Below are 22,875 nucleotides of genomic sequence, written 5' to 3'. Positions count from 1 at the left end.
TCATTGGAAATACAACTGTAAAATCAGGATCAGATCTGATATGTATGTATGTATGTATGTATGTATGTATGTAGGTAGGTAGGTAGGTAGGTAGGTAGGTAGGTAGGTAGGTAGGAGAGAGAGAGAGAGAGAGAGAGAGAGAGAGAGAGAGAGAGAGCTAAGGGTGGGGGCCACTAAAATGGGCACCCCTACCCCAGGCTGATGCCTATGTGATGAGAAAAAAAGTAGTACATTGCGCTCTCGCTGTGATAGAAACTCACAATGGTGGAGGCAAACACCAAATACTCTATCAATTGGTCACCTGGCCCTGAGTGGCTGGACCTATGTATGTTGTCTATTGGACAAACACGACTACTGAGGAGAGACAAGAGGAGCTCGTATGACAGTGGCTCAGAGTATAGCAAAGGGCTGGCATCGAGAGAGAAAATCAGTGATAGCACCATGCTGTCGCTCGGCTTGTCTGGGTCTCCATGATTTGGCCCGCTGTTTGACAAGTGCTACGGTCACTCCAGTGGTCTCTCTCACTACATCAAAGAGAGAGGATATGTCTGTGGCCCTCATGTGAGTTTCTACTTGAGGTCGGATCTGGTAAGTCGTGCCTCTGGGTCTCTCCTGCGTTAGATCCCTGCTGTCCTTGGCTCAGATCACCGGAGCAAAAATCCATGTTCGTGCTGTGACTGGGCTCGGCCGCGGTTCCTCATGTGCTCTCCTCTGTGCTCATAGGGGCTGATCTCTGTGTCTCTGGGCCTCAAGAATGAAAATAGCCATCTCTGCTGATTTGGATGTGCCAGGAACTCTCTGAGTGGGAAGAAAACTGAAAAGACAATGGTGCTGTCATGGATCTCATAGTATACAAGGCATCTGAAAGCATAGTGATCCTCTGTCTCATTATCTTGCATATCACATAGAATGTTTGTCACGTGGGACACCCTCTGCTCATTCTGTCTCAACTCGTAGCCTATGTGAAGATACTCAAAACTGACCCGTCGGAATCCTCAATGTATGTGGGAGATGAATCTGGGTGTAGTTGGGTGGTTTGATGAACCCCTCCTCTGAGTTCGTAAGCAAAGCTCTGTATAGAAGCTGAGTTTCGCCGAAAGCTCAGTAGGTGCTAACCAAGTCCTGAATGTGTACGGTTGCAAGAGATCCTCTGAGATGACTTGGTTCACCTCATGACAGGGAAGTGGAATGGGTGGAACCTGTCGTAGGGAAAGATCTAGCAGCGAACATCTTGAACCACTGATAACAGAGTGCGTTGAGACATGGGTGAGGTCTGCATCATCCCCAGTGGAGGTTGATAGTCCATAGGACAACTGGCTCAGCATCAAGGGCATGGTCAAAGTGTATTTAAACACGGGTAGGGCGTCCTGTGGTTGGCATGGTGGTTGCGAACTGAATGCAAGATAGGAGTGATCAGCGCCAAGTGGGGGAGGAGGGATAGTGGGAATATGTATGTGTGGCGCAAAGGCTAGGGAGCCCATCAGTTTATCCATTGTATTTGTACCTCCTCCATGTGGGAAACATGTGAGCCCTCCAGATAGTGGCCATTTGTGAAGGCAATTATATATGATCAAAGCATGCATTGCTTCCGCCCCCTTCTCCAGTAAGTGTTGGCCATATACTATAACCTGTGGTGCATCATCTGAGTGTCTCGCTATTCCAAGCTATGTTAGATCTATCTCTGTTACTAGCTCAGCTCCAAAGCAGCCCAACCTGCCTACACCCGATATGTTGATGTGAAAAAAAAAGAAACACAAGACTGTCCTCAGACAAACACAAAATGACTCAGTACTTTATTGCTGACCCCCATACAATCATATCCACTTCTTCAGAATCCAACTCTAGAGACAAAATTTGTATCTTCAGGACTTCTTCGGGATCAGTACTGTAATATGGTAGCTCTTAAGGTAGAGCCTATGCACCGACTTTCAGAGCGGGTATCCAAAGCACACAAGTAACAAGTCAACCTCCCACACAATCTGACTAGAACACACCCAGACTCTTTGAAAGAGGGGAGAGACTACACAGCCCGAAACAAACTGAACTTAGAATTGCACTTTTCCCCCAAAAAAAAAAACTCAGAAAGCAGTCAGCCTCAAAACACTATGAACCCACAGCCCACTGCCCAATGGCCAGCTGGACTCCTAAGGCCACAAGCTGTTCAAAAGAAGAACTGGCGGGTACCATCATCTGAAAACCTGCAGGTATATTCACCGTACAAGCAGCCGTACAATTATACGTATGACAGCAGGCCCGTACAACCACACAGAAATCCGTACAGTTTGCATTTCATGACGACCATCTTTCGTACAGCTCGTAGAAGCCATCTTTAATGACCCGTACGTGCGTGTTCAGCCTGTAATCAAGACATCGTACTACCAGCCCGTACTGATCAACGATTACACCCCGTACAATCTCGTACTGCAGCCCGTACAAAACCCACACTTCAGATTCCGTACCACCCGTACGGCTCTTTCCAGCCTTCATTCAACGCACGCCATCCGATGCAAGGCTACGCTTGTTCCCAAAGCTCCCTTCTCATCACATACTAGCTCGTATTCTTCATAGGCGCTCAGCCCTTCGTTTATGCACACACACAGCCTCTTTCATCTACGGAATCCCCCTCCTACAGTGTAGCCCTTCAACCAGCTAGCAGTTGCGATCCTTGCGCTGCTCTCTCTTTTCACTCTGGGAGCCTCCCACTATCGCACCCAGCTCTTCGTACAGCTCGTCCGTCCCCCACCGACTCCTCCCTCTTCTCCTTTATCTGCAAGCCCAAGACTCCACGTACCATGCTCGCTCATCAACCAGAAGCTTCCCTCTTCTATTACGTAGCCACATGTATGTGCACGATGCCTTCTCAATCTGTCCAGCCACCTCAGCCTAATCTGCCACCTCACTAGTGACATTTTACCACTCTCAAGACATTTCCCCCAAATCACATTAAATGCACATTTTGGACCTTTAGTCACACAATTATCACACACATTAGCATGCACATTAAAGCTTGCATGCTTCCCCATATACACACATGAAAAGCCCCTTGACGTGGGTAGCAAAACATATCGAATTCCCGTAACATGCAAGTGCACATTGACTCAAGAAAATATTAAAAAAACCCTTCATGACTTGACTTTACATGACCCCAAAAACATTTCACTTGACCACACACTGGGTACCCTTGCTCTGGAAGTCTGGTACAACCACATTGCATTTCATCATCTCCCTGATAAGTCCCTGCAAAAAACTTTTCGTCTTTCAAGTTCAAAATAAAAAGGTCTTTTACATGTGCAGCCAGTTACATTGGCTTATTCACACACAACCCGCAATTTAACACTATCATGTGTTCAGTGTCTACCCTCATGCACAATCTATGTGGAGAAAAATATATACAGATTTTATCCTATCATATTAGCCCAACCAAAAAGCTGCAAACATTCATGTTTGACAGCTTGAAGCAAACATAAACTGCACTGCAGCAAGTATATCTTCACTCGAAACTTCATTGGATGCATCTTTTTCCATCACAACTGGCCCACATGTTGACACTTGCATTATTCTTATCACATACTTCTTCAACCGGTACCCATTCACTCGATTGGTGTGCAAACTTCCATCCAAATCACTCAACTGATATGATCCATCTGAATACTTCTTAAACACACTGAAAGGACCCACCCACTTGGTCACAAATTTAGTCTTGAAAGTACTATCCAGTTTGCTGTCATATCTTAATACAAAGTCTCCTTCTTTGATGTTCTTATCCTTATACTTCAAATTAGCTTTTATTTGATTCTTTTCCTGAGTCTGAGCATAGTGTTCAACTGCTTTCATTCTATCAAGCTGAGCTTCCTGTAGTTCAACCAACCTTCTTTCATACTCGGTGTTAGGTTCTTCATCCATTTTCATGAGCAACTTCAGAGCTGGAATTTCTACTTCCAATGGCAACATAGCTTCTTTTCCATATACAAGATGAAAAGGAGAAAACTGTGTACCTTCCTTGACTGCTATTCGGTAAGCCCACAGTGCTTGTGGCACAATTTGATCCCAGCTTTTCCCATACATCTTCATGATCTTACTCATCATATGAATCAACTCTCGGTTGAAATATTCATTCTTACTGTTACATTGAGGATAATAGGGAGTAGCATATCTATGCTTAATTCTGAGCTTATCACACAACAAGTCAACCAGCTCACTCCTAAATCCAAGCCCTTTATCACTTACCAATTCCAGAGGCATTCCAAATCTAGAACATATATCTTCATATATGAACTTGCTCACTTGTTTAGCATTGACTGAAGCAACTGCCCGTGCTTCTGCCCATCTCGAAAGATACTCTACCGCAGTGAGAATGTAGCACTTACCTCCTGAAGTCATGGGAAGTGGACCGATTGCATCAATCCCCCACTTCTCGAATATGTTGTATGCTATGATGAGATTTCTCAGCTCTGGATGTAATACTCTTCTTCCCATCTGTTGGCATTGTAAACAGGATCTGCACCAATGCTTTATATCTCTCTGTAGAGAGGGCCAGATATACCTTTCCATTAATATCTTTCTTAGCATTGTCTTGAATGCGAAATGTCCGCCACAAATCCCCTCATGATTTGCCTCAAGCACATGCATGATCTCAGCTTGCCTTGGGATTCTTCTCAAGACTAAATCTGCACCCTTTATATACAAAACATCGTCAATAAGACAATAAGGCTCACAAGTCTTAACAAATCTATACCTCTTTTCTTTCGGAACCTCTTCTGGCACTTTTCCTGTGAGCAAGAAAGCCTCCACATTCGAAAGATACTCTCTCCCTCTATACAAAGGTTCTTGAACTTTTACTACACACACCTGAACATTTTCCTCTTTACAAGCAGCATCATGTGCCTCATGATTCAAGTTTCTGTCCACATGCTGTAACAACCATGCATCAAAGTGTCTGAGTAACTTTTTAACAATACTAATCCAATTCTTTAAATGTTCATGCTTTATCTTCCATACCCCCAGAATCTGTTTTACAACCAGCATTTTATCGCCTTTTATGATCAGTCTTTTTATTCCCATCTTCAAACATGATTGCAAACCTTCAGCTTAAGCAGCATATTCAGCTTCATTATTACTGCTTACCTTCAAGGGAAAACCTGATTTCCGAATTACCTTACCATCAAGATCATAGACAACCATTCCACCGGTTGCTTTATCAATACTCTTCCTGTAAGAACCATCAAAGAACAAGGTATAGCTGTTTTCTAAACTTTTTTCCTGCACTCTTTCAGTATGATCTTCCACTTCCTTGACTAAAATAGGAGTATCTTTGTAAGTAAGCAAATCGGCCAGGGTTGCTTTGGTTGAGTTCTCTACCAGGAAAGTAAAAGTATACTCCTGCAATTCTGTTACCCATCTCACCATACTTCGTTAAAAATTAATACCATTCACAAGTTGTGGCAACAGAGTACAAGAATGAGGCAGTAAATAATTCTGAAATCTTCTACATGCAAATACGAAGCTGGCTAATACCAATTCAGCAGCTGAATACTTCTTCTCTGCTTCACTTTTTACCCTACTAGCAAAAAACACAGGCCTCATATACCTTGATTGCTCTCCCTGCTGCAATAAAATGGCTCCCAATGCATCTGGCCCCACTGAAGGATTGACATAGAAAGTCTTATCGAAATCAGGAGCTTTAACACTTGACACTCTTCCAACAATCTCTTTGACTGCTTCAAAAACTTCTCCACATTCACTTGTCCATTGCAAAGGCACCTTCTTCGCTGCTTGTTGTAATGGATACAAAACTTGAGAAAGCATAGAAATGAATATGGAAAGATACTTAACCTTTTGCAAGAAAGTATGCAACTGCCTTGTCTCTGTTGGAGGTGCTAGAGTAACCAATGCTTTGATCTTCTCAGGGTCTGGCTCTATTCCATTTTCAGAAACAACATGACCCAATACTTTAATACTTGGCCGTGCCAACTTACATTTTTTGGGATTAAGTTGTCCTCCACTATCATCGATTCTCCCAAGTACTTGATCCAGTTTGGAACAATGATCCTTCCGATCACTAAAAATACAAATATCATCAATAAAAGCCTTGCAAAATTTATCAAGAAAAGGGGCTCTCGAAGTACTCTCACTTGCTCAGGACTCAATCTTTTCATTTTCTGAAATACCGGCCTTGCATCTTCTCTTAATTCAATCTTCAAAGGCTTCCCTTTAAACCCTCTAATCTCTTCATACGATGTGATAAATAAATGGGGATACCTGCGCAACATGGCTGAATACTCTTCCTTTTCTTTCAGAGTAAGATCCGGATTAATCATTTGCTGTACTAATTCCTGTGTTGGGACAGGTGCCTCTTTAGATTGCATAAACTCCTCCATTGTTTCAAATCTGTCCTCTTCTAACTGATGTACAGTTTCAGCCTGCTCACTTGTATCCAAAAAATTCACTCCCTCAATGAAAGCGACCTGAGCTTCATCACTGTCAGAAGTAGTACTACTTTCTTCTTCACTCGTGGTCTCACTTTGCCTTTCTTCTTCTTCGATTGGGCTTGATATCTCAGCATGACTTACCATATCAAAACTGAACTTTTTACTATTAGATGTATATATTGAAATTATTCCCTTCCCCCAATTTTGAATAGCTCCCACTTTCCTCAACCAAGGTCTGCCTAAAATGAGAGGATAAGCGCCCATACCTGCCGGCATAACATGACAATCTATTCTGCAATGCACATTGAAGACTTCCACATCCAAATCCTTCACTACCCCCAAACTCTTCACTCTGGCGTGGTTGGCCATTCTTATTCGGAAGTGAGAAGGATCAGTAACCTCCAAACCCAACCTCTCAACACAAGATTGAGTCATCACACATATCTGGGCACCTCCATCAATGTATGCCTCTCCAAGCTCATATCCTTTATGCCATGCCTCCACCGAAGGGCAAATATCAGGAAGCTCCGATATAGACATAATATTTTTTGCTACTTTATGCACAACTCTCTTCTTACCTGGATTTACAGCTTTCCTCCATTCTCTCTTCAGCCTTGGACAAAGCCCAACCATCTGTGCAAAAGTAATATCCACCTTTTTGTTAGACAAATCATTAATCAAGTCATATTCAGCTTGCTCCTTCCCTAAGGGATAATCAGCTGTTTTGTATTTCTGTCTGGGCTTCCTCACCTTTTTCCTCTGGTAAGTAACAACATCTTCAACCTGCTTACTCTTTTTAACACTTGGCTCTCCTTCATCCCTGTCTCTCTTCCCAAGAGGCAAAACATCCAAATTACTCTCTTCCAATCCAAGCACGCTGACAAACTTACCTTTCCCTTTATCTTCAAAAGAAACCTTCTTTACTCTGTTACTACTTGAAGGTCCAGGCTCTTTTATCTCCACTCCATGATCAGTTGACCTATCATTTAAATTTGAAGGAAGTGGGTACACATCACCGCCAACTCTCGGGGGCTTATCACATTGTGTACTATAATGTCCCCAATCTAGACAATTGGAGCATTGCACATACGGAGCGTACACTCCTCGTCCTCTCCTGCCTTGCGAAGGTGCTTGAACACTTGAATTGGATGCATTACCTGCTCCTCTACCACCTGGAGTCCGACCTCGTCCTCTTCCTGCCATAAGGTTTAAGCTGAGATTCTTCATTAATTCAGCCATTTCATGAATTTCATCCTTCATTGATCCCTCTTTCTTTTCTTCTGGCCTCACTGGCTCAATTACATTCTGCACAGGCATCTCCATAACAGAAGGAACAAGGGGCACGCCATACTCCAACTGAATCATCCTTCTTTGCTTCCTCTCTTTCTCCCTAGCCACTCTCAGGGCTTCCTCAAAAGTTGGCAGGTCCTTCACCTCAACCTTCACCCGTATCTCAGGCTTTAGTCCTGCAATAAATCTATCCTTCTTTATGACACGAGGTGGTACTTCTGGCAAAAGAATTGCCTGCCATTTATTCCACATGGCCATAAATCTACTCACATAATCATCCACAGTTTGGTCTTTCCTTTGATACAAAGCACATAACTCCCTCCATACTCCATCTGCATCCCTGGTACATGCCAACCGTGCTAAAAAACCACTTCTTACCTCTCCATAAGTGAGATTCCTGCGTTCTCCTTGCTCATTTTGAAAACTGGCCTGAAATTCCTGCAACCATGTACGGGCTTCTCCCATCAAGCAAAAAAATAAAATTTGCAGCAACACTTCGGGTGCATTTCTATCTTTTACAAGAGCTGTGAACTCCATACTCTTAATAAACTTTTCGGGTTCTTCATTGGGTAAACCATAAAATCTTGCAAAATCTTGAGCCATTTTCCAAGATCACTGAGTACTCCTTGACTTGGGTGGACTTTCACTCACCAAAACAAAGACCGTCCCCAGCAGGATCGCCAACACAATGATGTGAAAAAAGAAGAAACACAAGACTGTCCTCAGACAAACACAAAATGACTTAGTACTTTATTGCTGACCCCCATACAATCATATCCACTTCTTCATAATCCAACTCTAGAGACAAAAATCGTATCTTCAGGACTTCTTCGGGATCTGTACTGTAATATGGTAGCTCTTAAGGTAGAGCCTATGCACCGACTTTCAGAGCGGGTATCCAAAGCACACAAGTAACAAGTCAACCTCCCACACAATCTGACTAGAACACACCCAGACTCTTTGAAAGAGGGGAGAGACTACACAGCCCGAAACAAACTAAACTTAGAACTGCACTTTTCCCAAAAAAAAAAAAGCTCAGAAAGCACTCAGCCTCAAAACACTATGAACCCACAGCCCACTGCTCAATGGCCAGCTGGACTTCCAAGGCCACAAGCTGTTCAAAAGAAGAACTGGCGGGTACCATCATCTGAAAACCTGCAGGTATATTCACCGTACAAGCAGCCGTACAGTTATACGTACGACAGCAGGCCCGTACAACCACACAGAAATCCGTACAGTCTGCATTTCATGACGACCATATTCCGTACAGCTCGTAGAAGCCATCTTTAATGACCCGTACGTGCCTGTTCAGCCTGTAATCAAGGCACCGTACTACCAACCCGTATTGATCAACGATTACACCTCGTACAATCTCGTACTGCAGCCCGTACAAAACCCACACTTCAGATTCCGTACCACCCGTACGGCTCTTTCTAGCCTTCATTCAACGCACGCCATCCGATGCAAGGCTACGCTTGTTCCCAAAGCTCCCTTCTCATCACATACTAGCTCGTATTCTTCATAGGCGCTCAGCCCTTCGTTTATGCACACACACAGTCTCTTTCATGTACGGAATCCCCCTCCTACAGTGTAGCCTTTCAACCAGCTAGCAGTTGCGATCCTTGTGCTGCTCTCTCCTTTCCACTCTGGGAGCCTCCCACTATCGCACCCAGCTCTTCGTACAGTTCGTCCGTCCCCCACCAACTCCTCCCTCTTCTCCTTTATCTGCAAGCCCAAGACTCCACGTACCATGCTCACTCATCAACCAGAAGCTTCCCTCTTCTATTACGTAGCCACATGTATGTGCACGATGCCTTCTCAATCTGTCCAGCCACCTCAGCCTAATCTGCCACCTCACTAGTGACATTTTATCACTCTCAAGACATTTCCCCCAAATCACATTAAATGCACATTTTGGACCTTTAGTCACACAATTACCACACACATTAGCATGCACGTTAAAGCTTGCATGCTTCCCCATATACACACATGAAAAGCCCCTTGACGTGGGTACCAAAACATATCGAATTCCCGTAACATGCAAGTGCACATTGACTCAGGAAAATATTAAAAAAACCCTCCATGACTTGACTTTACATGACCCCAAAAACATTTCACTTGACCACACACTGGGTACCCTTGCTCTGGAAGTCTGGTACAACCACATTGCATTTCATCATCTCCCTGATAAGTCCCTGTAAAAAACTTTAGTCTTTCAAGTTCAAAATAAAAAGGTCTTTTACATGTGCAGCCAGTTACATTGGCTTATTCACACACAACCCGCAATTTAACACTATCATGTGTTCAGTGTCTACCCTCATGCACAATCTATGTGGAGAGAAATATATACAGATTTTATCCTATCAACGTGCATTGAAGTCACCTAGGAGGAGAATTTCCTCCTGCCTCGAGAGTAGTGCTGATCTATAGTGCTCTCGTCTCCTCGAGCTCCTCCCCCTTGATCTCATCTAGTGTTGGCTCAGATTCGTAAAAATCAGTGACGCGTGTTTGCGCTCAGTCTAGCTCGGTGTCCTAAGGCATCAACTGTAGCTGATCTGCCGCACAAGGGAATCTCTGTGTCTCCGCATCTCAATTAGGTAGAGCCCAATGCAAACTTGGTCGGGGAAATGTATCAACCATGTGAGTGGTCCAAAGCCGAGCCCCTCCTGAAAGAGACAATGGAATCGTCCTCAGATCTCATAGTAGGCTGGACAGACACAGAAAATGCTCCTCTTTCTCGACCACCCCCATCGTGCATAGTTTACAGACCCGTTGCTCTCTAGGTATGCTGGCCGCTCTTCCTGCCTCAATCTGCAACTGGTGGGACGAGACTCGTATCTGTCCGATAGCAATCTGCAAGGCGTGTGAGACTCTCCTATCCTCGAGGTATTGGGGCCTGATGATAAGACCATGCTCCGATATCCTTAGAAAGTGGTCATGATAGAACTGGGTCTTGGTGGGGAACTCCTGATCCCCCCCTCCCCTTCCTCCAAAGCCCGAGATGTGTGGAGGTGGAGAAGGTCTAACCGTATGATATGGTTAATCTCATCATGTGGAATGAGCTCCGATGGTGCATCCATGCTGTACTGAAAGGGGGGGAGCCTATCCATCTGGTTACCGTGGCTATCAAACCATGTGGACACCCGCGCATACCATGATGTATCCAAGCCTCTCTTTGCCAGTCGTCGGGATGACTCTAGTGCTAGTCTCGGTAATCTTCACTGAGGTAGGGCCCAAACTCTGTGGAGAAAAGTCACGGTCTGAAAGAGGGCGCCAAGCTGGAGAGGTGTCATGGCAAACTCTTCCTGTATGATCTAATGGGGAATTGAAGGCTTACTCCGAATCATCCTAGATCCCATGATCACCTGTAGCCTCTCAAATCCCTTCCAGTCAATAGCTGAAAGGTCACTCCCCCAAAAAGGTGTTGCAGTCGGTCTCACGAGAGTGTCAAAAGGTCAGTCCTTTGTCGGTGGATCTTGGAAACAATGTCTCTCTAATTGGGTCAGGGCACCCTTCCCTAAAGAAGCTTCTAGAGTGGATCCCGTAGAGTCAGGAGCTCGGCTGACCGCGCAGGTGTCGCGCCCAGCAAGTCATACACTGTCTGGTAGAATTGCATTATTGGAGGATGCCTTGTAACAAATTTTAGCTCAACAATTGCAAGCAAATGTAGGGCAATCCGAGCTCAGAAAAATGGTTCATAGTATGTTTGCTAGACCATCTCGTGAAGAGAAGGGCAAAGCTCCAATGGAGCCTGAAACCAGTGTTCATACGGTAGAGCCTAGGAGGGCTAAGGTGCCTAATATTGCCAATTATAGGCCAGAAAAGTATTCTGGTCGGATGTTTGACCGTAGTTCCGATATCATAGAGACTTGGTTACACAAATGGGACGAGGCCTTCGCTATTTGTGAAATCAGGATTGATATGAAGAAAATCTGGGAGGCCACCTACATGTTTAATGAGGCAGTGGATAGGTGGTGGATAAAACAACAGAAAGATGGAGTGGCATCCACTACTTGGGAGGGGTTTAAAAAAGAATTTAGAAAACACTTCTTACCTCCTGACGAAGCATCCTGAGCTTGGGAGTAGTATCGAAACCTTCGTCAGAGAAAGTTATCAGCGGTGGAATACACTGATAAGTTCATAGAAAGTGTAATGAAAGTTTATGAACCTCTACCACAGTCAGTCGAGGTAAGAGATTTAATCTTTGAATTGAATGATAGGATCAAGATGGAAGTTCGGGCTAAGTATGTGAACACGTTAGATGAAGCAATTGCCATAACCCTTAACTATGAGGATGCTAAAGGAAACATACCAAGTGGGTTTGTGCATGTTGAAACTCGGTATGAGTATCCGAAGAAAACTGGGTTTAAGAAGAAGTGGATTAGCAAAGGGAGTGCCTCACAGCCTAGTGGTCAAGCCAAGGAGGTGAAGCCAGTTGAGACCTCTTCTAAACCAAGTACCACCATTGGAGTGAAAAGAAAAGTAATACCAATGGCAGCCCGGGCTTGGTCGAAGTCTTCTTTGAATCCAGAGCAAAGAGAAAAAGCGAGGAGAGAAGGCTTGTGTTTTAGATGCCTTCAGTCTCATCAGTGAAAAGATTGTCCACGAAACAAGGATCGTCGGATGGTTGAGATGGTGATCTCAGAATGCGACGTGGAAATGTGGAGGAGAGTCCCATAGCAGAACAGATGCATATTCAGCTAGCAGGATCTTCTCAAAGGTCAATACCTGTTTTGTTATGTGTGTTTGTTGCTAAGCTTGTAAACAGTGCACTTGATAATATCCTATCAAAGCCCGCAGCAACGGGGTATACAGTCTTTAACGATACAGAGTTAATTAGGATGAAGGGGCAAGTAGCCAATCGTGTCATTGTGTTGTTTGACTCAGCGTCAACGCACAATGTAATTAACTCCAAGCTTGTAAAGAGGCTGAAATAAAAGACTAGCCCGTCTGACTATGCATACACAGTCAGAATGGCAGACGGAAGTTCAACTGAAGTATGGGACCAAAGAGTTACCCAGTTGGAACTTTGAATTCAGGACTATACAGAGAAGCTTGATTTTGAAATGACAAAGCTTGCTCATGCAGATATAGCCCTAGGTAAGGCTTGGCATTCTAGGAAGAATTCAACCATAGATTGGAAAAAGCACATTTATCAATTCAAGATGAATGATGTGCTGTATGTCTTACGAGGTGAAAAAGATATAGCTCAAGGACTGTTGGGTTCCGTAATGGAAGTTCGAAAAGCTCAAGAAGAGTTTTTGTTTCTTTGTATAGCATCGGTAGAGCCGACTGATGGTCCTTTGGCTAGCACTGATGTTACTCAAAATGGAGAGATGGCCAAGTTGGCTGATCAAATAGCAGAGGAGTTCTTTGATTGTTTTAGGGATGAGTTACCTTATGGATTACCTCCAGAGCGGAATGTTCAGCATAAGATTAAACTAATCCCGGGGGCAGAACCTGTAAATAGACCTCCCTATAGGTTAAGTTTTACAGAAGCAGCAGAGGTACGAAGACAACTGGAAGAATACCTCAAGTTGGGGCAGATTCAATCCAATTTCTCACCTTTTGCTTCGCCAATGATATTAAAAAAAAAGAAAGATGATACTTTTCGCCTCTGTATAAATTACAGAGCATTGAATAATATCACTGTTAAGCATAGGTATCCGATGGCTCGGATCGATGATTTGCTAGATGCGTTACACGGGGCCATAATTTTCAGTAAGATAGATCTTAAATGTGGCTATCATCAGATCCGTATTAGAGCCGAGGATGTGCATAAAATCGCTTTTAGAAGCAGGTTTGGACATTATGAGTTTTTAGTAATGCCATTTGGACTTACCAATGCTCCTACTACCTTCGTCATGCTTATGAACGATTTACTACGTCCGTATATCGGGGAGTTTGTAGTACATTTTATTGACGATATTCTTGTTTTCAGCAAAAGTATTGCTGAGCATCACGAACACTTACGAATAGTGTTCAATACTTTGAGGAAAGCCAGTCTTTATGTATATAAAAAGAAAACTGTATTGTGTATGGTAAGACTTGAATATTTAGGATTCATTATTACTCTTAAGGGAGTAGAAATGAATATAAAGAAAGTGGCTGCGATACTGACTTGGCCTATCCCTCAGAGTTTGACCGCTTTGCGATCATTCTTGGGATTTGTCTAATTTTATCGAAGACATTCAAAGGATATTCCGAAATAGTATTGCCATTGACTGATCTGACCTCAGATAAAGTATCTTTTATATGGGGACAGAATCAACAAGAAAGTTTTAACACCATAAAACAAGATGTGGTCTCAGGACAGGTGTTAAAAATAGTCGTTTCCCAGAAACCGTTTTTTCTTAAAACCGATGCAAGTGGCATTGTGGTTGGAGCAGTTCTTCTCCAAGAGGGAAGGCCAGTAGCCTTTGAAAGCAAGAAGCTTTCTCCCTCTCAACAAAATTGGCCAACTCATGAATTAGAGTTGTATGCTGTTATCCATGCTCTGAAAACATGGAGACATTATTTATATGGATCAGAGTTTTATGTTGATGTTGATCATGATACTCTGAAACATTTTTGTAAACAACCTGACTTGAGGGGCCGCCAAGCTAGGTGGGCAGAACTCATGCAGGAGTTTAACTCGATGATTCGGTACCGAAAGGGGAAGGATAATAAAGTGGCTGATGCGTTGTCATGCATTATGCAAAATATGAGTTTCACGGTATTAGAGAGTGCTCTAATGACCAAGATTAGAGAAACTCAAAAGGTGGACGAGTTCGTCCACAGCCTTTGGCCTAAGGCTCATGTATTTAAACCCGGGGAAAAGGGTAACCTGGCATCCATAAAAGACCAAACTTATGCAAGATATACCATAAGAGATGGTATGCTGAAAAGAAATGGCAAGGTAGTAGTACCTAATCAGAATGATCTCAGGCAGAGTGTCATTTAACATTGCCATGATAGCCCATGTGTGGGACATCCAGGAGTCGAGAAAACGTATGATCTTGTGAAGCGAGATTTCTTTTGGCAAAAAATGAAAAAACATATTCATGAATATGTGACACGTTGTTTTTCGTGTCAGGTAGGTAAGGCAGAGCGGGTGAAGCCACCCGGACTTTGACAGCCTTTGGAAGTATCACTAGGTAGATGGGAGAGCATTTCCATGGACTTTATTGTAGGTCTGCCTACGACACAAGGTGGATATGATTCTATCCTTGTGGTAGTTGATCGTCTTACCAAGATGGCTCACTTCATTCCAACTAGAGAGTCTGTTAGTGCCCAGCAAGTGGCAGATTTGTTTATTAAACATATATTTTGTTTGCATGGATTACTCAAATCCATAGTGTCAGACAGGGATGTCAAATTTACTAGTCATTTTTGGACTGGAGTGTTTGAGACACTAAGGATTGAGTTGGGAATGAGTAGTGGGGATCATCCAGAAACGGATGGTCAGACGGAAAGAATCAACCAAATTTTAGAGGATATGCTTAGAGCATATATGTCATTGAGGCAACATACATGGGACAAGTGGTTGCCACTGTTAGAATTTGCCTATAATGATAGAAAACATTCCTCTACAGGGTTTAGTCCGTTTGAGCTGAACTATGGATTATAGACCAGCAAATCCTACTACAGTTGGAGTACCTCAGAAAGTGCCTAGTGCCGCGAACTTTGTAGTTCAGATGCGGGAGATGCTAGCACTTGCGAGAGCTAACATCTGCCAAGCTATGGATAGAGCTAAGGCATATGCGGATGAAAACAGATCCGTTAGAGAATTTAGGGAAGGAGAAAAAGTTTTTCTCAGAGTTCATTTGCACTCTAAGTCTTTGACTGTAGGAGAGTGTGCTAAGTTATCACCCCAATATTGTGGGCCGTGGTAATTCTAAAAAGAATAGGCAAGGTGGCCTATAAATTAGAATTACCACAGGGTTATAAGGTGCACCCATTGTTTCATGTTTCTCATTTAACGAAATTTTTGTATACAGGTGACTCACTAATCAAGGGTGGTGTTTTGTTTCAGAAGATAGAGGATAATGCAGGACGCAAACCAACAAGAATCCTGGACCGAGGAACAATGCAAGTACGCAATCGAAAGATACCCATGGTGTTGGTTGCATGGCATGGTTTACCTATCAGAAGCTACCTAGGAATCCATATACCAGTTACGGAGAGTGTTCCCAGACTTTATCATCAAGGACGTTGATGCCTGAAGAGGGAAGGAATGTTATGCTGAAGTTGAGGCAACATGACCTCGGAAGGGTCATTCGACATTTTCCTTTATAAAGGATCAATGTTTGTATTATATTTATTGGGCTTCATGTAAATGGTCAAAGGGGTTAATGTCAAGGTCCTTGATGAGGGTGACAAGGCATTGACTACATGGGTCTAAGGCTATGGGTCTTAAATGCATTAAGTGTGGAAATGTGCCTAGGGGCACGTGAATAAATTGATATCCCAAGAGAGGGGTAGTAAAGATGCATTTAAGAGGTACCTTAGAATGAAGACATGTGGCATACTAGATCCATCTAGGGAATTGGGGCTTGGTGGAATATGCAAGCAGGAGCTTTCATGTAAGATCGTATTCTGAGAGTTTGCTACCACCGAGAATTGGCTGGGAGGATAATCTGAGTGCCTGCCCGTGATTGATTTTAGAATTGGGAATATGAAACAGGTTATACGTTAGGGATTGTGTCATGGATGCAGGCCCGTTTTTCTTTTTTGGATAAATATAGATATAGGTATTCTATAGAGTATAACAATGTGGAGAGGGGATGGGAAGTGTCATTAAGGAGGAGGCTGGGGTGAGCAGAGACGGACAGAATGGGTCAAAACGGGGTGATGGAATGAAGGCTGTGGAGACTTGAGAGGGTACGGGTAGGAGGGTTAAGGCTGAGCATCCTGCTCAGACGGAGAGAAGGGAGGGGTTGAGGGGGGCTCACTGCTCCTGCAGATTGCTCGACAAACTAAACAACTCTTGTGATGCAATACTTGGAAGAAAATGTATGGGCCTCTAGCTCTCTGGTGTTAATGATGAAATTATAAAGTCCATTTTAATGGGAAAGAAGAGAGCCTTGTTCTTTTGTTTCAAACATTGAGTACATAGATATCTCATTCTATAGGAAAATACTTTTGAGGTTGCAGGTCTGTTTGGAAGAGTTGCATTGGCGCAACAGCCCTTTGATTATGTCGCAGTGTGGCTCAAAGGGTTCCCCAATTAATATAAGTCAGATGATTGCTTGCGTGGGACAACAATCTGTTGGAGGAAAACGAGCCCCAAATGGTTTTATTGACCGCAGTTTACCTCATTTTCCAAGACATGACAAAACACCTCAGGTTATTTTTCTGAATTTTTTGTGCATGAGCTCATCACACGTCTAGGTTTTACTGTCCTCCGTATCTGCTACTTCTTGTTAAATGTTGTGGTTGTATTCGAATTACAGGCAAAGGGGTTTGTTGCAAACTCTTTTTACACTGGTTTGTCAGCAACGGAGTTTTTTTTCCACACAATGGGTGGAAGAGAAGGGCTTGTAGACACTGCGGTAAGGGAAAATCATCTTTCTTATGTAGCCTTATTTTACAACATGACAATCAAGACGTTCAAGGTACTGAAAGTATGACACACATTGATTTGAGCTTTTTCAGGTGAAGACTGCTGAAACTGGGTACATGTCACGTAGACTAATGAAGTCATTAGAGGACTTATATACACATTATGATGGTACTGTACGGAATGCTAGTGGTGGTATCGTCCAGCTTCTATACGGGGATGATGGTATGGACCCCGTGAACATGGAGGGAAAGGATGGAACTCCATTAAATCTCGAACGGCTTATGATGAAGGCAAAGGTATTCTGATATCTATCTTGGTACTATACAATGTTACTATACAATGGTAGTATACAATGCAGTGGTGTTTATAATGTGGCTGAAGTCTGTTTGTGACATACAAAGTCTTGATAGGTTTTTTAAAGAAAGGTTTATGAAATCTGATTTAAATAAACCTCAGCCATGTGTACTATGTGCTTGTTTTTCTTAGGCTATCACTCCTGCCTTCGGTTCACCTGTACTTTCTCCATCAGATCTCTCTCAAAAAGTTTCAAGTAGATTCTCTAAGCATGACATGAGTCAAGAAGGTGGTTGCTCCATGGCATTCAAACAGAACTTAGAACTGTTCATGGACAAGAGCATCTCTGCAGTAAAGAAGACGAGATCTATTCTTGGTTTGCCTATGGATAGCAACATAGTGGATGGCGACCTTGTGAAGGAGAAAGCTGCAGCAAGCATATCTGGTCTTACCACTCGGCAATTGGAGGTTAGGCCCTACAATATGTGCAGTAGATTTAAATCTTTTTGATTTGCCATAAAGGGTTGTTTAAACAGTGCAGTTTTCCTGTTTTATTTCGGGGACAGCGATCTAAATCATTGTGGTGCTGAGAACTGATTGGTTTCCAGCTCTGAAGTGGTCCACAAATTGAAAGCATAGATAACTCTGGAGTAGGTAACGGCTGCTGAACTTCACCTATTATGACGTACAGGTTTTCTTGGAGACTTGTATTTCACGATACCACATGAAACGAATGGAGCCTGGTTCTGCAGTTGGAGCAGTGGGTGCTCAGAGCATAGGAGAGCCTGGAACTCAAATGACTTTGAAAACTTTCCATTTTGCAGGTGTTGCAAGTATGAGTATCCTTGCCAGTGTGGTACTTTTGGTTGGATTACACGAATGATGTTGAGACCTTTGCTTTTTTGATTTGATCGTTTGTACTAGACTGCTGTTTTATTTTAATGTAGGATAGGTTCCCTGCTGTCGTGAAGTGACAACGGAATTGATAGTTAGGACTGCAACTTCTTCTGACATGATGATTGGCAATACATAACATGTATCAAAGATATCATTCAAAGGAATATGACATAGGTACACTGGTTTCTCAGTTCATACAGCAGTGGTTGGAAATCTGAGCTGCCTTCATGTAGAGCCTTGCAAGGACAGATATTCCTGGGGGCATAGTGGTCTCCCCCCTAAGGTGACATAGGGCATTTGTTTATGATATATTCATGCAGGTGCATTGCTATAGCTTCATTTGAACCTTCCAAGGCATATTTTTAATAGCTTCCATGTCTTGTCGTGTCATAGTAGGCAAACTAACGTCAGTCAAATTTTCAGAGACATACCAGTTGTTTTTCATAATCAATACTGTAGATGTGACTCTTGGTGTTCCTCGAATAAAGGAAATTATCAATGCAGCAAAGAATATAAGCACACCTATCATTACAGCAAAACTTGTGTCTGAAAATGATTTAAAGGCAGCTCGAATAGTCAAGGCACGCATTGAAAAGACGGTGCTGGGTGAGGTAAATATATTATGATTTCTGCATCTCATGTAAACACTTTGTTGTTTTACTACATTTCAAAAAGCAGCTGCATGAAGTATGTACACGTAATAGATTTCTGAAGGATTCAGCGGAGATCAATGCTCTACGAAAAAACTTGCAGGTTGCAAAGAGTATCAAAGCTGTATTAAAACCAGGCCAAGCATTAGTTTCCATAAAATTGGATGCTAAACGAATAGAAGCGTTGCAGCTTGACATCTCTGCCTACACAGTGGCTGAGTCTATTTTGAAAACTCCAAAACTGAAGCTCAAGCAACAGGTCTCCGCCCTTATCTCTTTCAAGGATTTTGCATGGCTTTATGTTAGTAAAAGAAATTATGGGTTCCTTTGGGTCTATGATTTTCTATCATTTTAATGCCAAAATCAGACAATATTCTGTTTTGTGAGACTATTTAATAACTTATGCCTCAGTCATCTTTCTGCTAATGCAGCATCTGAGAATTTTGGATCATGAGAAGCTGGCAATCATCCCTGTGGAATCTGATCGCAAGAAGCTTCATTTTGCTTTATACAGCTTGAGAAATATGCTGCCCAAAGTGATTGTCAAGGTTTTGTTATTCCTTTTTTGGGCGAGCCAATCTCCATTTGCCTACTCATGTTCATTGATGGTGCTTTTGGAACTGTGAAAGACAAGAGAATAGTGGAGGGCAAAATTTTGTGTTGTGGAGTAAGATTTTTTGTTTAGTGCCTTAGTTTGACTATTAACCAATTGCGGGCATACAGGGTATTCCGACGGTAGAACGGGCTGTCATTAATCAGGATAAAGGCAAATACAACCTCTTGGTTGAAGGGTAAGCCTCTTCTTTCACTGCAGCAAAAAATGTGCGCCCGGAAAGAATGAGATTTGTTATAGCATAGAATAGATACAAGCTAGCTAAAGTTGCAAACTTTTTACAGGTTCTGCAAGGTATACTCTTACTATGTCTCTGAGACAAGATGTCTCCATGTGCACTTTTTCAACCTATATGTGCACGTTCTCAACCTACAGCAAAGTATCGTGAAACACAAAATCATGCACCCTTTTGTTCTAGGTGGTCGAACAGCGTTAAGAGGAGTTATTCCTTTTAGTCTATTAAGTAAGAAAGTTTATCTCATTCTTAGACATGAACCAGTGATTGTAAGGCTAGCTTTAAATGTGAAAATTATTGAAATCCAAAAGTGTGCATGATTGGCTGTCTGAAATATTCTACAGCCTTCTGTGAATGTGGTCGTAGTTTTGTCCCGCTTGGTTATGTTGTGAGCCTTGCTTCACAACCCTTAGTTGCTTAGCTGTGTGATGGTGATTGGCTCAATGCTCATCATCACGTCCCTCTTCCCTAATTCCCTCTATCCGTATCTGTTTCTGCTCCCCTCTCCTTGCCCTCCACTTGTAGTGTTTGAAGGCACATTAACTTTTCTCACTTGGATGTTGTTCTGGCGCTGATGTCCTTGCTCTTTGCCCTTCGGCTATAGCTTGTGCCTGTGTTTTTTGCGGCTTGTAATTTTACACATTTCTCTCAGCTCTTTGTCAAGATGGTCAGTCATTGCTGTTTCTACGAGCTGGTGCTATTTTTTCTCCAAGATTCGTCCTGACATTGCGTTACGTGATGACACCCTATCTTCCTCTTGTTACATTGCTTTTCAGGTCTCCAACTTTCAATGAATTGGAGTTTGTGTGGTATAGTCTTCACATGGGACTCCATTTGGCTCACCGTCCTCTTCTTAGAGTGACCATGGTGACCATCAGGTGATAGGCAATGGAGGCATGGCTTGCTCTTCTACCACCTGAGCCCAGCCTGGGTCTCTGCTGAGACTGATATATAGTCGACCATTGACATGACTATGTTGTACTTAGGACTTAGTACTGCCATTCTGCATTTTTACATTTTGCATTGGTATGGACGCTCGTTTAGTAGCTCCACTACCACAGCTTGTTGTATCAGGATTTTCAGAGTCTCATAGACCCATCGGTCTTCCGAAGACTTTAATAAACTTTCTTTCTTTCCTTCTTCACGTTGCCTTTAGCCCATGAAGCTGAAGTCCTGATTTAATTTATGGATGAAATAGTTGGTTATCTAGAAATTGGATCGAAGGACTTGGTTCTTTAGAATGTTTGCATTTTATTGCCTCACACTTAAAGGAACCCTAGCTCTCTTTTGTGGCAAGTGGTTATAGGTGAAGAAGTACTTGGTTGATAGGAATTTACACCTTTCCTGTTCTTCTAATCGTTGCAATGATTATCTTGCTCTAACTGTGCATACGGGCTGTAGACACAACCAAGAGAACACTCACGTCATCCTCAATGCGGTGCATGTGGCATCCCCTTCTGTGATTGTACTCGATCAGTTTTCCAGTTGGTCCATAGAACTTTACATGTAAATAGGCTCAAAGATTAGATGTCAAGGCCCAAGGGTTTATACGCTCTTCCCTTGAAGGTGCTTCTATGGGCTACATAAGATAAGAGTGTAACCTTAGGACATAAACATCTTGCTTGGATTTCACACTTTACAGAGAAACCTTTCAAGGTAATGACCTTTTCACTCCTAGCCATTGTTCAAGCTGGTGGTTGTGGTTCAAGAAACGTCCACATACATATGTCACAAAGAGAATTAAAAAGAGAAAAGTAAATTTAAAGTATTTGAATTGAATAAACTTCTATGAAGTACTAGAAGTAAAGTTTCATTGTTAAAGATTTTGCTTTGATTTCACAAAAGAATAGATAAATAGAGAGATTGTGGGGATGTAAATATCACATGGTCCAATAAGTTTGCAAAGAAAATACATTAAATTTTCACTTTAAAAATTATAGTTGAGTCTTTAGGCATGTTGAGAGTACTTTGAGTTGTTGCCTAAGTGTTTTGAAACAACATGATAATGTGGCATGAAGTTGGAGGTAATGAAACTTCATATACTTCTTAGCTTTCTGATTTGTTTCATGTAGGAATAAGGCCCCTCTTGTCTCCTCAATGAGACATGACAAGGGCACAACATTGTTCTCACATAGATCTCAAGTTGGCAAGAAGGGCAAAATATATTTGTGGTACATCCACATATCAAAATCCTCACATCTCTCATGCAAATGTTTCGATGATGAGGGACTACATCTATGTAAGAGCGACAAAAAAACATTTAATTTCCTCCTGATACTCTTCAGACTTGACCTTGTTGGCCACTGCTTGGTTGGTTTGCTCATGTTGGTACAAATCTAGAGGTTGTATCGCTCAGCTCATGAGACTTATTAGGAACTTCCTATGGAGTGGTGTAGATGGCACCTCAGATGTTGTAGCTAGGGTAGCTTGGGAGACCCTCATTCTCCCCACAGGAGGAGGTCTCAATATTATTGACTTGAACTTGCAGTGTATGGTCTTGCTCTGCAAGTTTGCAGTACGTGGATTGATGCTTGGATAGGAGCCCTGGAAATATTTTTTCTCACGCAGCATTCATTCTTGTACTCCATCTCATGGGGGAGAATCGATGGACAGCATCAGATGGATCTTTACTTCAGCCCATCTCAATGATGGGATATCTCAAGGTGTATGCCTCAGGCACACCTTGGTTTCTATGTGTGAGTGCTAGAGGCACAGTTAGGTGCCCACAAGCACAGTTAGGTGGTAGAGAGCCACATAGGATGATTGAGAGAATCTAGGAGCAGATTGAGGAGATGATTGTGGAGCTCTGAAGTCATCAGTGATGTCAGTGAGCATGTATGAGGTGCCTACTTAAGGACCTCACTCTTCTTCATTCCATAATGCAAGTATTCTGAGTTTGTGTCCACTCTTTCCTTTCCTTTCAG

At 42.7% G+C, this 22,875-nt stretch overlaps 1 protein-coding gene across 2 annotated transcripts in view; it reads left to right on the top strand.

Annotated features, from left to right (window-relative positions):
- The window catches only part of NRPC1 (nuclear RNA polymerase C1), a 209,708-nt gene that overhangs the window by 124,407 nt on the left and 62,426 nt on the right, over window positions 1-22,875 (top strand). For both annotated transcript variants that reach the window (XR_015542205.1, XM_087385582.1), the window contains exons 16-24: window positions 16,854-17,045; window positions 17,153-17,251; window positions 17,355-17,558; window positions 17,749-18,024; window positions 18,248-18,395; window positions 18,913-19,064; window positions 19,207-19,362; window positions 19,535-19,651; window positions 19,827-19,894. Coding sequence is in view for 1 of the 2 variants with exons in the window: in XM_087385582.1 (XP_087241708.1) it covers window positions 16,854-17,045; window positions 17,153-17,251; window positions 17,355-17,558; window positions 17,749-18,024; window positions 18,248-18,395; window positions 18,913-19,064; window positions 19,207-19,362; window positions 19,535-19,651; window positions 19,827-19,894 (1,412 nt within the window). In the remaining variant the exon portion in view is untranslated. The remainder of the gene's footprint in view (window positions 1-16,853; window positions 17,046-17,152; window positions 17,252-17,354; window positions 17,559-17,748; window positions 18,025-18,247; window positions 18,396-18,912; window positions 19,065-19,206; window positions 19,363-19,534; window positions 19,652-19,826; window positions 19,895-22,875) is intronic.

This window comes from Dipteris shenzhenensis, chromosome 15 (genome assembly GCF_047967505.1).
Source record: "Dipteris shenzhenensis isolate YYH24624 ecotype China chromosome 15, Dip_SZ_1.0, whole genome shotgun sequence".
Taxonomy (NCBI): Eukaryota; Viridiplantae; Streptophyta; class Polypodiopsida; order Gleicheniales; family Dipteridaceae; genus Dipteris; species Dipteris shenzhenensis.
This window is presented reverse-complemented; position numbering and strand designations above follow the sequence as displayed.